The sequence below is a fragment of the Sphaerodactylus townsendi genome, linkage group LG01 (assembly GCF_021028975.2).
Source record: "Sphaerodactylus townsendi isolate TG3544 linkage group LG01, MPM_Stown_v2.3, whole genome shotgun sequence".
In the NCBI taxonomy this organism is placed as follows: Eukaryota; Metazoa; Chordata; class Lepidosauria; order Squamata; family Sphaerodactylidae; genus Sphaerodactylus; species Sphaerodactylus townsendi.
This window is the reverse complement of record NC_059425.1, coordinates 9,132,248-9,147,890: the sequence shown is the minus strand read 5'-3', so window position 1 is coordinate 9,147,890 and position 15,643 is coordinate 9,132,248. Positions and strand designations below refer to the sequence as shown.

The 15,643-nt window shown below is 49.9% G+C and overlaps 2 protein-coding genes across 2 annotated transcripts in view; one reads left to right on the top strand and one right to left on the bottom strand.

Moving 5' to 3' along the window:
- LOC125436544 (protein FAM189B-like) overlaps window positions 1-1,926 on the top strand; it is a 15,479-nt gene extending 13,553 nt beyond the window's left edge. Inside the window, exons 5-6 of the mRNA XM_048503650.1 lie at window positions 217-235; window positions 1,745-1,926. Of these exons, the coding sequence (XP_048359607.1) occupies window positions 217-235; window positions 1,745-1,926 (201 nt within the window). The remainder of the gene's footprint in view (window positions 1-216; window positions 236-1,744) is intronic.
- The window catches only part of LOC125436542 (protein FAM189B-like), a 15,820-nt gene continuing 767 nt past the window's right edge, over window positions 591-15,643 (bottom strand). Inside the window, exons 2-5 of the mRNA XM_048503635.1 lie at window positions 13,678-13,682; window positions 12,755-12,832; window positions 11,568-11,833; window positions 591-2,510 (exon numbers count right to left, since the gene is read on the bottom strand). Of these exons, the coding sequence (XP_048359592.1) occupies window positions 2,346-2,510; window positions 11,568-11,833; window positions 12,755-12,832; window positions 13,678-13,682 (514 nt within the window). The 3' untranslated portion in view covers window positions 591-2,345. The remainder of the gene's footprint in view (window positions 2,511-11,567; window positions 11,834-12,754; window positions 12,833-13,677; window positions 13,683-15,643) is intronic.

Below are 15,643 nucleotides of genomic sequence, written 5' to 3'. Positions count from 1 at the left end.
ACAGACAGACAGACAGACAGACAGACAGACAGACAGACAGACAGACAGACAGACAGACAGACATGTTCAAACAAATATATATTAATCTACATATATAAAACTGATTAAAATCATAAGAATATGTTAAAGGACGATAATAGCCTACGTAGATAACACAAATGGGTCCCACAAAATCATTTTTGACCCTTAATAGCCAGGCATGTTTCGGCCAAACAGCCTTCCTCGGTGGTCAAAGGTAAAAATATCTAACCTCAAGACTAAACTTATTGAATATTACTTATTGAATATTACTTATTGAATATAACTTATTGAATATTACACTCTTCATGACTGAGGTGAATTGGCTGCAGAAAATTAGGGGCGAAAAAAGGGAACTCTCGTGTAACAGAGTTACGTTTTGTTCCCCTTCTTTGTGATTTTTTTAAAAAAATAAAGCATCTGACTATGGGAAAAATCTTCACCAGCTTTGTGAAGGACAGAAAAGGTCAACTGAGGAAAGAGAGGTGGCTCTCATCGTGAAAACAGAGCCTAGTGGCAGATATCATTGGATTCATGCGACTTAAAAAATAAAAAGGCAAATCCCAACAGGCTCGAAGTTAATAGATATGGCTTTATTTGGTTTACTCAGATAAGTATTTGTGCATCTCAAAACTGCCGGTCGCTGAGTTTCCCACCCGTCCCTGTTCCGATCAGGGTAGCCGATGCTCTCGCCCTCCGACGCCTCTGAACACGGAGTGAGCAGAAATGCACCCCTTTATCACCGCCTGCCGCCTGCCGAATGGCTTCCTGATCTACAGCTGTTCAAAGGCACCCGAACCCCTGGCTAGGAAGACATCCCCCTGATATCCCAAAGGCCTCTCTAGGCATTCCCGTAGTTTTACAAAAAGCTACAGCATGCACTCTGATCAGAAAGAGCCGGGAAGCATGACAGTGGGGGGGGGGGGCGCGGGGGGGCTTTGAGGTCACATAAGAGACTGCTGAGAAAGGCGGGATACAGGACAGGACCCCCGATGGGTCAGAAGCTGACTCCCGACAGCCTGGGGGGGACATGCAAAAGAGCACTTGTTGTCTATTTTAGGAGGTATTGCCACCAGGTCTCGGTGGTCTGAAGTTTTGAGGGCTGCAGCCATCCTTCTGGGGTCTCCAGAGGAAAAAGTGAATTCAGGCTAGGCCCAGAATTCAAGCAAGGGAGGTCACTTTCTGCTCGGCTAGAGAACCACAACCCACAATATCTTATCAACCTCCACCCCACGGCGCCAGGTAAAGGCAGGCTCTGCCAGGGCCCACACTATCCCATCATCTGCCAGACACTACCTCCAGACCCCAAACCATGGCGCCTAGCCTCAGGATACGAGCTACGACCCACTTAGGAAGTGCAAATTCTGTCTTGGAGTATCAGCTGGTTTGGTCCTCAGTTCCTGGGTTCTCTTGGAAGACGATCACCCAAAGGAGCAGCCAGCCAAAGGCACAGCTCAAATGAGGTATCAGTGGTAGCCAGAACATATTGCAAGCTGCAAAATATGATGGGGAAACTGAGATCCCAAGCTCTGGTATAGTGTGCATACACAGCAGAGGGAAGCAGAGGATAGAGGCGAGGTATTGGGGTTTTGCCCCGGCGATTATCTCCTAGCGGAGGATACAGACAAGTCCTGGTAATGCCATTTAAATGGAGACTTGAGAACACTATCTTTTCCTCCCATGTCGGGATATCAGAGAACCCTAAATTCTCGTTTTGAACAAGCAGGACACCCCAGTAGCCAACGAGGCACGAATGCCACACAAGGAGTGCCGGAAACGAAGCGCAAGTCGCTAGAACGAGTGGAAATTGACTCTCTGTGCAAATTGTCCATGCCAGGAAAGAGAGACAGATTGCTGACATCCCGCAACAAGTTGCCAACAGGCAAACGGGTGACCTCCCAACGCTGAGAGTATTCATTGCAGCCACGTATGAGAATCTGTGGCTCGCACAAAACGCTCGCTGCCATTGTATGAGACGTGTCTTCTGTCAGCCGTGGAACAGTCACCTCTATGAACATTCTCTGGATCACGAGAGAATCTCGAGCGAGCCAAAATGACAATTCTCTCGCACGCAGCGACAAGTGTGGAACAGAGGCATTGCAATCCTCGCAAAAGAGAACCTGGAACCTGGCGCTTTCGGCAGAGAGCACATTTGCCCTGTCAACTCATACCCTTGAAGCTGTCATCCCAGGGGAGGTGGGTGGGCGCCCCGTAGAAAGCCCAAATCCAGTTTTTCTAGGAGTTCGATCTTGGATCCAAGGCTAGAGCCGGTACCCGTGAAGATGTCGTCACAGAAGGCAGGAGGACAGGCCCATTTGGCGTGTGTCTTAGAGGTTGCTCTCTCGTACGAGTCCGCTGAGGCTGTGAGGGCGCCTGCGCTCCAGCCGGCGGGCCGATAGCAGGCGGCGCAAAGATGAAGTAGAGCTTAGATCCTCGCAGCTCTGTAAGTGTATCGCTTCCGGGGACGACCGCTCAGCCCCAAGCCTTTGTAGCTGAAAACCAAGGCAGGAAGAAGTGTTAACAGGGACTTGATTCACATAAAGTATAGAAAATGAGCCAGAAACAGTATGGATACTGCAGAAAAAATTACCTCTGTCTGGCTCAGAAAGCAGCATTAAAACTATAACTTTAATAGAAATAACTAAAAATGACTAAATCCAACGGAACATCTTGCAATTGGAGTCGGAATACTTTCCAATTGTGTTATTTATGGATTTTCACTGAAGGGATATCAGTTATACAGAGACTTTCTGTCTTTTTGTGTATACGTTGGGATCCCTTTTTCGGTTTGTGGTGTGTTATCCATGTTTTGTATTATTTTTCATTGTTGGTAATTGGCTTATTTGATATCGTCATTTTTAATGATTTCTATTAATTATTTTCTATTATTTCTATTCTATGTAATTATTTCTCTAATTATTTCTATTAATTATTTCTAGTTCTATTAATTATTTCTATTAAAGGTATAGTTTTAACACTGCTTTCTGAAATTTTCCTGCACTTGATTCACATTCCCCAGGAGTCCAACTTTCCTGATTGCAGGGCTCAGCTCCACTATTTGAAAAGTCCTCATCACAAATAAAGTGCACCGAGCTCATGCGAAATGACCCTATCTAGGGATCGGAAGCAGGGTAACTCAGAAAGCATGGTTTCCAACGAACCTCTTCTTCCAGAGATTAACTACATGGTTGCATTTTGAGGTGGATCAGACAGAAAACAACAAATTAAAACCCATACCCCAAAGAGGTAGAGTCGTTTTGTCCCGTGATGGTCTCAGCCCAAAGACGTAGTCACCAGAGTTCTTGCAAAAAATTCCATGTTCTGCTTCGTGTCCCTCAAATGCAAACATATCCCCTTTGGATATCCACTTTGGATTTATACCCCCTTTCTTTCCTGTGAAGAGTCTCAGAGGGGCTTACAAACTACCTTTCCTTCCTCTCCCCCCAATAGACACCTTGTGAGGTAGACAGGGCTGAGAGAGTTTACAGAGGACTAGCCCAAGGTCACACTGTAGGAATGTAGGAGTGGGGAAACAAATCTGATTCACTAGATAAGACTCCATCACTCATGTGGAAGAGTGGGGAATCAAGCCTGGTTCTCCAGATTAGAGTCTACCAGAGGTGGGATCCAGCAGGTTCTCCCAGGTTCCCGAGAGTAGGTTACTAATTATTTGTGTGTGCCGAGAGGGGGTTACTAATTGGTGATTTTGCCACGTGATTTTTGCCTTAGTTACGCCCCTCCTCTCAGCAGTAGCGTGCAGAACTTGAAGCAGTCTAGCAGGAGGTGCACCGGCGTGCGTGGCAGCCTGCGCCTGCGTGCATTCATTTCCCGCCCAAGGACTGGCGCAGCGGCTGCATCCTTGCCACAGCCCTGCCCAGGAATGCCCTGCCCCTGAAATGCCCACCCCGCCCCTGTTGTGCCCCGCCCATCCCCATTGGCGCTACGCCACAGTTTGAATCCCACCACCATGGGAACCTGTTACTAAAATCTTTGGATCCCACCGCTGGAGTCCACCTGCTCTTAACCGCTACACCGACTGAATACCCCCTCAATACAATAAAACGGGAGCACCCACAGAGAGGGTTTTACACCCTCAAGGGTCTCCCCAAGTATGCTGAAAATACCATTACTTGGGCGATAGAATAGGAGATTAAGAAAGCCCCTGCCCCCACCCAGTAGCCTGTTAAGGACAGACTTGCTATAGCTAATGTGCCAATTCTGGGTTGGTAAATTCCTGCAGATTAATTCCTGGTGAGGATGGAGCTGTTGTGATTCCAAGAGAACTCCAGTCCCTGGTTGGTTGTTGGCGAGCCGATGCAGGACTGAGCATGCTCTAGAGCAGAGGTGTCCAACTCCAGCGCTTCGGATGTTCGTGGACTACAATTCCCATCAGCCCTTGCTATTGCCATGCCAGCATGGGGCTGATGGGAATTGTAGTCCACGAACCTCTGAAGCGCCAGAGTTTATGACCTGCTCTAGGGGGGTCATAAAATGTTGATATTAAAACACTACGCCAGGCTGGAATTTTCGAGCGGGTGAGTGCAGACAAATGGAGGATTTTTGGAAAAGTTTTGAAAACCTTTGCAAAATGTTTTCGGAGGCCTGTGAGGAAAGAGCTACTGCCAACTTGCCAGCATGGCGTAGTGGTTACGAGTGGTGGACTCTAACCTGGGGAACTGGGTTTGATTCCCCATTCCTTCACAGGAGTGGTGGATTCTTATCTGGTGATGTGGATTTGTTTCTCACTCCTCCACATGAAGCCTGCTGGGTGACCGTGGGCCAGTCCCAGTTCTTTCAAAACTCTCTCAACCCCACCTACCTCACAAGGTGTCTGTTGTAAGGAGAGGAAGGGAAAGGAGTTTGTATGGTGCTTTGAGACAGGCTGGATGAACATGTGTCGGGAGTGCTTTGATTGTGTGTTCCTGCATTGTGGGGGGTTGGACTTGATGGCCCTTCTGGTCTCTTCCAACTCTACGATTGTATGATTCTATGATACTCCTTACTGTTGAGAAAAGCAGGGTATAAGTCCAAACTCTTCCTCGTCTCTTCTTGCCCAGTGTAATCCTGTACTAGTTGCTACAGAATTAAGCCTTGCTCAGTTTCGTAAAACTTGTTTCCTAATAAGCAAAGAAGACAGCTCCTTACCCTGAGGAGCTTAAAATCCAAATTACCGGTTTTGAAACCAGTTTTACGTCCCAGTCACCCTCCTGTCAAAGTTCAAACCGAGAACCTCTCGCAGTCTCCGAGCAAGGCTCTCCTAAGGCGAGTCGAACCGTGAGCGGAGCGAGAAGATGCCAATTCAGCTAATACATTTATTTATTTCCTCCAATGTCCTAATCCTAAAACTGGCTCGGGGTGAATTACAGAACGAACAGCAATGCCGTAAAAACCATCTCAGCATGCTTAGAACCCAGTAAAATTAACAGCTGAGTAAAGATCTGATTATAATTAATTCGAATTAAAAATTTAATTTAACCATGAAATAAATACATCATTTAAATAATTTAAAAAAATTGAAAACTATTGAATAATGTAATTAATAATTTAATACGTGGAGGGTGTGATACGGAGGTGGTAGATTTTGTGTCCCTCCCGGTCCTCGCCTCACCTCACAGATGTGGCGAGCGCACGGATAATTGCCAAAAAGGTATCGATGGCATCAGACGGAACAGTGTAGGTTTGGCGGAGCGGTTACTTCGTAGGGGCACCGTTTTGGACTGGACGCCATCTTGAACAGCCTTGATGTTTCTCAGCGTAATCTACATTATTTATCTACATTATGCTTTAATTAAAGCGGTCAAAAGTTGAAATTTTCAATTTCAGTTTTATGGGGTTTTTTAAAAATGTAAGCCACCTTAAGCGCTGTAGGAAGGAAGGACGACGGCTAATAAATATGAATAATAAAATCACCTTTAATAATAAAATAACCTTTAAGCAAAGGATATATGACGTACAGACGTGAGGGGCTTGGACAGATGTATGGAGGAGAAGTCGATTTATGGCTACCAATCTTGATCCTCTTTGATCTGAGATTGCAAATGCCTTAACAGTCCAGGTGCTCGGGAGCAGCAGCAGCAGCAGAAGGCCATTGCTTTCAAATCCTGCATGTGAGCTCCCAAAGGCACCTGGTGGGCCACTGCGAGTAGCAGAGAGCTGGACTAGGTGGACTCTGGTCTGATCCAGCTGGCTTGTTCTTATGTTCTTATGTTCTTATGAGGGGAGGAGGAAATGACACCCAAGGCAACACCTGCTCTGGGCGCTCCCCCCCCACGGCCACACACACACGTGCCCCACTTACTTTAGCCAGTGGGAGCCTGCCGAGGGGTGCCCGGCAGTGGCCCAGCCGGACTGCAGCCTGGTGGGGTGGGGTGGGACCTAGGGGAGGGGTGTTGGGGCGATTCTCCGCATCCCTCTCCCCCGTGACCAGCTAGCATGAGCCCAGGGACATGTGATCCTACATGTTCCCATGAGCGCTCTGCCTCTGATGACGTACGAGCTATTGCATGTTTTGAACACAACGCCAAAAAAGGCCCTGTAACAGTGATGGCGAACCTTTTCGAGACCCAGTGCCCAAACTGCAACCCAAAACCCACTTATTTATCGCAAAGTGCCAACACGGCAATTTAACCTGAATACTGAGGTTTTAGTATAGAAAAAACGGTTGGCTCAAAGGCACACGTTACTCGGGAGTAAGCTTGGTGGTAGTCGGTGGCTTTGCTTTGAAGCAACTGTGCAACGCTTCAAACGGGTGAATCACGACCCAAGGAGGGTTTACTCAGAAGCAAACCCCATTGCCAGCAACCGAGCTTACTCTCAGGTAAAGGATCACACTTTCGTTCTTCCCATGAAAATCAGTAGGGTTTAACAGCGCTTAACAGGGTTACCTACACTGCTTCCCCAAAACTAGGTCTTAGGTTTAATGCTAATAATCTCCCTGAAATAATTACACTATTATCACATGATGAACTCCATGCACGCGTGCCCACAGAGAGGGCTCTGAGTGCCACCTCTGGCACCCGTGCCATAGGTTCGCCACCACTGCCGTATAAGATGGGAACGTCCAGGATATGGCACAGGATTCACGGGACGAAAATCCAAAGGGGCATTCAGTTCAGAGGCACCTTTACTTTCATCCCCAACTTGACAGGAAGGCTGCATTGCAGAAGTCAAAGGTGAGCCAATTTTAACGCCTTGTTATCCCTGTTTCACAGGGATGTCCACATACATAAATTTCATTAGGATAATTAGCCTGCCGCCTTTGGATTTGGAACCAACCCACGGCAGCTGATTTTCATGGACTCTGTGCCAACTCTGGCACTTTAGATGTTCATGGGTCAGAGGCATAGCTAGGGGAAATGGAGCCCGGTGCAAAATCAGAGTTTTGGTGCCCCCCCCATGCTCGTTTGTGTTTTTTGTATTTTTTTCATGTTTTCTGGTTTCAGCCTCCAGAGGGCGTAGTTTTTAGGTTAGCAGCATCAAAATTTAAGGGTATCTTTAGGAGACTCTCCTGATGATACTTCCCAGGTTTGGTGAAATTTGGTTAAGGGGGTCCAAAGTTATGGACCCTCAAAAGGGTAGCCCCATCTACTATTATTAGCACCCATTGGAAACAATGGGAGATGGGGGCATCCCTTTTGGGGGTCCACAACTTTGGACCCCCAAACCAAACTTCACCAAACCTGGCTGGTATCAGCAGGAGACTATCCTGATGATACCACCTAAGTTTAGTGAAGTTTGGTTCAGGGGATCCAAAGTTATGAACTCTCAAAAGGTAGCCCCATCTACTATTAGCTTCCATTGGAAACAATGGGAGATGGGGCACTTCCTTTGGGGGTCCATAACTTTGGACCTCCCAAACCAAACTTCACCAAACTTGGCTGGTATCAGAAGAAGTGTTGCCGGACGATGTCCTGACATTTTGGTGCTGCTATCCTAAAAACTGCGCCCCCTGCTGGCCAACAAAATAAAAACACTAAAAATATTAAAAATACATTTTTGCTGCCCCCCCAGGCGCGCGCCCGGTGCGATGCGCACCCCCTTCCCCGTGGTAGCTACGCCACTGCATGGACTACAATTCAGGGATTTTCCTTGCTCACAATAATAACAATGACAAGTTTGTTTTTTTCTTCTCTTCCTTGACCCTGGCGATGCAAACCTCTACTTTGGGGTTCTGATTTATTCATTAGGCTGACAAAAAAAAATGGAGCTTAAAAGTATTATACAACCAGACATCTGAAGCCAAAGAGCTGGCTGCTTTGTTCAAATCGATACGGAGCGTACAGACTTGCAGATGGCCCGTTGCCCTCTCAGAGTGAAACCCTTCTCCTTCTCCTCTTTCCAACATCAACCATTTTCTCTTGTGTAAGATTTTTTAATTACATCAGAAACTAAGCAGGGTCACCCAAGGCTAGTATCCGGATAGGAGACCACCGAGGAAGCTCAGGCTTGCGACACAGAGGCAGGGAATGGCAAACCACTTCTGTCAGTCTCTTGCTTAGGAAAGCCCTACTGGACTGCTATAAGTCGACTGTGACTAGGCGACACATCTCTCTCTTCCTCCCGGCAAGAAAAGCAGCTTTTGCATGGGAAAAACGGCCAAAAAGAATAGGTGTAAACCACCTCTGCGTCCGCCAACGAGTGCTTCACTCTTGATTGCAGCCCCCGGAGGCTGGTTTCCCTTGCTTGAAGGGCAATTGTTACAGACCGACCCATGGTGGGTGGGTGGGTTGGTGGGTGGGTGGGGGCTCTGTTTTAAGACAGCGATGCCTCAACCCATTCTGCCAACCCTTGCGGTGACTAGCAGTCCTGTGCCAAAATGGGGAGCCCATTCTTGCATTGGCTCAGTTAGAGGCGTAACAGCAGAAAATTGCACCCGGGGTAAGACCTGATTTTTCCACCTCACCTGGCCCCATTTACAGCCTCCCTGTCAGCCACGGGGGCCATCCATTGCCACTGCCTATGCTTCAGTAGCCCCTGGGGTGGAGACAAGCGCACTGTGCCCACAGTGGCCCAGCGAGCCAGCCAGGAGCAGCAGTGGCGTAGGAGGTTAAGAGCTCATGTATCTAATCTGGAGGAACCAGGTTTGATTCCCAGCTCTGCCGCCTGAGCTGTGGAGGCTTATCTGGGGAATTCAGATTAGCCTGTACACTCCCACACACGCCAGCTGGGTGACCTTGGGCTAGTCACAGCTTCTCGGAGCTCTCTCAGCCCCACCTACCTCACAGGGTGTTTGTTCTGAGGGGGGAAGGGCAAGGAGATTGTAAGCCCCTTTGAGTCTCCTGCAGGCGAGAAAGGGGGGATATAAATCCAAACTACTCCTCCTCCTCCTCCTCCTCCTCCTCCTCCTCCTCTTCTTCTTCTTCTTCTTCTTCTTCTTCTTCTTCTTCTTCTTCTTCTTCTTCTAACCTGGCCCGGCAGAGCCAGAGGTGCCTGCCCAGCCACCCCGGCCCCACGTCCAGCCAGCCCCCTGCTGGGCCACAGGCCCCCGACCCTCTGCCTCTTCCCCGCTCCTCCACATCAGCGCCTTTTGTCATCTGGCTGAGCAGGGGCAGGGCAGCGTGCGCCAGCACTGTCGGCCACAAAGAGAGCCCTTCCTTCCCCATTAGCCTCCGGGCCGGGTAACCATCCTGCACTAGCAGGAGTCTTGCTGAGTCCTCTCGTGGCCAGAGAACTGCCACCGAGACCCTCACAGGTGGGTAGTTGGGAGGTGGTGGTTCTCTGGCCATGAGAGGGCTCAGCAAGGCTCCCACCAGTGCAGGACAATTCCCCGACACGAAGGGAGGCGGAGAAGGCAGGGCTCTCTCCGTGGCCAGCCATGCTGGCGCAGGCCCTTTGCTAATTGCCTGGAGCGCCACAGCTGCTGTAACCAGGAGGGCCCGGGAGGCGTCGGGTCAGCTGGACAGGTCAGCTGGGCAGCAGGGGGTGTGGGGAGCACCCCACATGACGCACGTTGGCTGCCCTGGACATTTGTCCCCAGGCTGCCCCGTAGAAGCTCCGCCTCTGGGCTCAGTGTACCCACAAGGACACAGTAAAAACTTGTCTGGACTTGCCCTCGCCTACACCTGCCATGCAGAGCACCTCTCCCACACCCTTCCTGAACTGACTGAGGGAGCACAGTGACCCTGCTCTGGCGAGCATTCCTATTTCCAGCCCTGGACTATACACCCCTGCAAAGAGAAAGGACTCGTTAATGTGTTTGCGCCAAGTGTTCTGCCCAGTGTTGTGTTAACCCAGTTCTCCTTCCTCTGACTAACCTCTCTAATGACAGTGTCATTTGCATGGCCATTGTTCTGGAGCTGTAATCCCATTAGCTGCCTCCCCCTTTCGGGCATTCTTGAACGTGGCACATCAAGCTAATGCCAAACTCATTAGATTAACAAGCCAACCATTAAAGTTGATTTCTGTCTCTTGTCTTTCCTTGGAAAGACCAGATTCCTCTTTGTCCTAGGAGATGAAGGATCACTCTGCATAACTCTGAGGGTCTCTTTTTCCCCTATAAGAAGCCCCCCGTAGCCAGTGTTCAGTATCTCTGGTCACCTCTCTGTTTGTGATATTGTTCCACAATGCAATTTTTCTACCAGAGCTATGTGCAGGCTTCTCACTCAACACTGCTTATATCCTAGGACTGTGTGTGTTCTGCTGTACTGATTACTGTGTGCTTGTGTTACCCCCCCCCCTTATCCTTTAAAAAAATTGTTAAACGTTATTTGCTCTCTTGCAGAATTTCTTGCAAAGGCTGATTTCTGTAAACGTAGGCAACCGAGACCTTGAGCTTGCCTGGCCTTTTGCTAAGTCAAGACACATCATTGCATGCAAGAGCCAGCAGGGTGAGCCAAGGGTGTAGCACCCACAGGGACAGGGGGGGTCAACTGTCCCCGAGCACAACAATGGGCCCCCCTGCAAAATTACCCACTACCCCTCTCCTCCCCTGCACTGACCTGGAAGAGCTGGGTCAGTGTGGGGGAGGTGCTTAAAGACAGGGCCACGCACCCTTCAGAGGACCTGAAGGGGCAGGGGCGCAGGGTGCCCCCGCCCCACCCCAGAGCCCCACATCCCTGGCCTCCGTGCAGGCCGGCTTTTGCCCTCCCCAGTCCCTGTGGTGAGCCCACTGGCTCACTGGCTCACTGGTGTACTGGTTAAGAGCAGCGAATTCTAATCAGGAGAACTGAATTTGTTTCCCCGCTCCATATAAAGCCTGTTGGGTGACCTTGGCCCGGTCACAGTTCTCTCAGGACTCTCTTAGTTCCATTCACCTCACAAAGTGTCTGTTGTGGGGAGGGGAAGGGAAGGAGTCTGTAAACCACTTTGAGTCTTCTTAACAGTAGAGAAAAGCAGGTTATAAAAACAACTCTTCTTCTTGTTCAGTGTGATATTCCACCCAGCCTATCAGGTTTTTTTACAAGGCATGGCTGCCCTTTTCCCTTCCCGCAGTTGGCAGGCACCAACCAAGGGATGTAAGCTCCTCAGGACAGGGCCTTTGTTTTCTGTGATCTCTCCCTTTTCTGTGGCAGCAACCACAGCATTTCCCCATGACTTTTCTGGCGCCATACCTGCTTCTGGCCCTGGGGGCCATGTCTAATGGTTTCCGCTCCCGGCAACGCCAGATTACGCTTGGACCTGTTCAGAAAGCGAGCCATGAGTCCCCGGGTTCCACGGCACACCTTCAAGTCCCCCAGGGAGCGGGTGGCCGTCTTGGGCAGGTGCTGCGTGACCTTCCACGGCACTTCCAGCTTCGCCTTGCCTGACTGGCGGCCTTGTGAAAGTGAGGGTGGCTCGCGGCCCAACGGATGTAGAAGGCATCCCTCCAAGTTTGACCCTGGGAAGACAGAAAAAAAACAGTCAAGGTGAAAAGATGGCCACAGGGTTTTACTCCTAGCAGCTGAGAAGTCTCAGGAGCAGCAGTGGCGTAGTGGTTAAGAGCAGGTGCACTCTAATCTGGAGGAACCGGGTTTGATTCCCTGCTCTGCCACTTGAGCTGTGGAGGCTTCAGAGGTGGGATCCAGCAGGTTCTCACAGGTTCCCGAGAGTAGGTTACTAATTATTTGTGTGTGCCGAGAGGGGGTTACTAATTGGCGATTTTGCCACGTAGTTTTTGCCTTAGTTACGCCCCTCCTCCGCTCCTCAGCAGTAGCGCGCAGAACTTGAAGCAGTCTAGCAGGAGGGGCACCGGCGTGCGTGGCAGCCTGCGCCTGCGTGCATTCGTTTCCCGCCCAAGGACCGGCGCAGTGGCTGCGTCCTTGCCACAGCACCGCCCCTGGAATGCCCGGCCACGCCCCCGTCGTGCCCCGCCCAGCCCCATTGGCGCTACGCCACAGTTTGAATCCCACCACCATGGGAACCTGTTACTAAAATTTTTGGATCCCACCACTGGGAGGCTTATCTGGGAAATTCAGATTAGCCTGTGCACTCCCACACACGCCAGCTGGGTGACCTTGGGCTAGTCACAGCTCTTTGGAGCTCCCTCAGCCCCACCTATCTCATAGGGTGTTTGTTGTGTGGGGGGGAAGGGAAAGGAGACTGTCAGCCCCTTTGAGTCTCCTTACAGGAGAGAAAGGGGAATATAAACCCAAACTCTTCTTCTTCTCTTCTTCTTCTAACCAATATTTGTACAGCAGTCCCACATTCCACAATAACTCACAATGGTTACAGAAAGAAGTGAACCAGTGGTGGGATTCTAATAATTTAACAACCAGTTTGACCCTCTGCCACATGCCCCTGTGCCCCACCCACTTACTACCTGCAGAGGAACTTCTTGTGGGGGCGCAGGGGGGCAACAGGGCCTTGCTGCCACTACTCTGAAAGTCCACTTGCTCCCCTGGGAGAGGGGGGGATGGGGCTTTTAGCGTATCAGAGCAGGCTGCTCCAGGGCTCTGAAAACCCCCTCACTCCCCCTCCCCTGGGAGAGGGAACGATGGGGCTTTTAGCACCTCCGAGCAGCCGGGCCGGGAAGGCGCCTGGCTGCTCTGGGGCTCGAAAGCTGCTTTTAACAACCAGTTTGCCAAACTCAACAAAAAATTCGGTAACAGTTCTACCGAACCAGTGCGAACCGGCTGAATCTCACCACTGGAGTGAACCCAGCTGGAGGCTATCTGAACAGAGGCGTAGCTGGGCCAAACTGCGCCCGGTGTGCAGTGTGTTTTTTCCGCCTCCTTCCCCCCCCACAGCACCCCCCTCCACGGTACACACACACACACACACCACCCCCCTTCCCACACTTACCTTCGTTCCTTTTCTTTTTGTAGTACTTTTTGAGGCTGAAAAATGCGGCCTAGTTACAGTTCAAGGAGAAAGCTGCCTGACGAACTATACTTCCCAGGAGACCTTGTGAGCCCCAAGGTCTCCTGGGAACTGTAGTTCCTCAGGCAGTTTTCCCCCTGAACTGTAACTAGGCCGCGTTTTTCGGCCTCAAAAAGGACTACAAAAAGAAAAGGAACGAAGGTAAGTGTGGGAAGAGGGTTGGGGTGTGTGCGTGGTCCGCGGGGGTGCTGCGGGGAAAAGGGGGGCCCAGGGGGTGACTTTACGCCCCCCCCAGGCGTGCGCCCGGTGCACGATGCACCCCCCCCGTCCCCTTGGCCCGCCGCCACTGTATCTGACTATCGCTGCCACGGCCTTGGACAGGCCACTTTCGAAAACATTCTTATTCAGACTTTACTTTCTCACATTCTCTGGGGAAACGGGAGGGGGACTTATGCTCTTTTTCTCATCCTCTTTCTCTTTCTCTCCCTCTCTTTCTCTTTCTGTCTCTTCTGGGCAGGGGCGGCACTTGGTGAGTGGGAGCTGGGGGATAAACATGAATGTAGAAGCCAGATCAGCAGCACTTGAAGTTTAGAGTGCTTGTTGCCAACTCAATACAGACTACTGATCCTGAATCCAGAGTCTACTTATTTTTATTTATTTGTTTGTTTGTTTGTTTGTTTGTTTGTTCCATTTTTATGCCGCCCTCCCCCAAAGGGCTCAGGGCGGTTCACATCACAATATAAACAAGTGGATAACAGAATAAAATACTAAAAATTCATATCAGTTAAAAGCAGCGCTCCTAATTCATAATCAGTTAAAACAGATGGCGTTCAGCCATTAACTCCCAACTCCCCTGAGAGGGGAACAGCGGATCTTAGTTGTTGATGGGCACCTATCAGCAGCCGGCCTCCCCAAAAGCCCGGCGGAATAACTCAGTCTTACAGGCCCTGCGGAACTCATGTAGGTCCCGCAGGGCCCGGACAGCTGGAGGAAGAGCATTCCATTCATCTTCGAGCCAAGACCTAACAGGCACCACCGTGCAACAGAGACGTAGGAACAAGATGTTGAACTTAATTGGTGATTATTTTATTTAAGCAGAACTGATTTTATTATAAATGTACATTTGTTGTAGGGATGAATTGCGTAAAGTGTAAAGTGTTTGTTGATAGCCTACCGTATATATTGGTGTATAAGACTACTTTTGAACCCTGGGAAATCATCTGTAAAGTCTGGGGTCGTCTTATACGCCGGGTACGTAGTCTTATATGGCGAGTATAACCCAGACTCTATATTTTAACTGGGAAAGGGGGGGTCGTCTTATACACCCAGTCGTCCCATACTCCGGTATATACGGTACCTGAGACCGGCTTCTGCCAGGAAGGGCAGGCTATAAATTGAATGAACTAAAAATGAATCCTGAGGTGATGGAGAATTTCTGGATGCGGTAGCTTAAAAAAAATCAAAGAGCTTATCCTTCGTTTTAGCTTCAGCCTGAGCACATCTCTCAAACAGGATTAGAGGAACATTTATACCAATTTTTAATCCTTGCTCAGGGCTGAAGCGAATCGAACGTGTGTTTGCCTTTTTACCTTTTAATAAAACCCTTTTCTGTTTGGGATTTCAGCAGTCTGAGCTCTGTACCCACCCCATGCCAGCCCCGTCAAAAGTGGGGCCACAGGGGCGTATCTTGTGAGGGGATCTTGTGATCAAGGCCCCACGTGCCTAGTTCACATGGGGGTGCATTTGGCTGCCCCTACCCCTGCAGACCAGAAGGGCAAATGGGAACGGGCAGGAAGGACAGTGATCAGGATTCAGGTGCGGCCCACATGCTCCTCCCTTCGAAGTCTGGAAGCACCAGAATGTCCAGGAGCAGGAGCTGCGTGAGAAAGTGAGCTGTGCGACCACCGCTGGCCACTCTGCTGCCCCCCCCTCTCTCCCCCTGTTTCTCCCTCTTTCTCTCTCTCTCTTTCTCTTTCTCTCCCTCTTTCTCTCTCTTTCTCTCCCTGTTCTTCTTTCTCACCCTCTCTCTCTCTCTTTCTTTCCCTTTCTCTCTCACTCTTCCTCTCACTGTTTTCTCTCTTTCTCACTCTCTTTCTCTTTCTTGCCCTCTTTTCTCTCCCTCTCTCCCCCTCTTTTCTCTCTTTCTTTCCCTCTTTGCTCCCTGTTTTTCTCTTTCTCACCTTCTCTCTCTCTCTCTCCGTTTCTCCCTCTTTGTTGTTCTCTCTCTCTCTCTCTTTCTCTTTGTTGCTCTCTTTCTCTCCCTTTTTCTTTCCTGCTTTCTCTGCCTGTTTTTCTCTTTCTCACTCTCACTCTCTCTCTTTCCCTTTCTCACTCTCTCTCACTCTTCCTCTCAGTTTTCTCTCTTTCTCACCCTTTCTCTTTCTAGCCC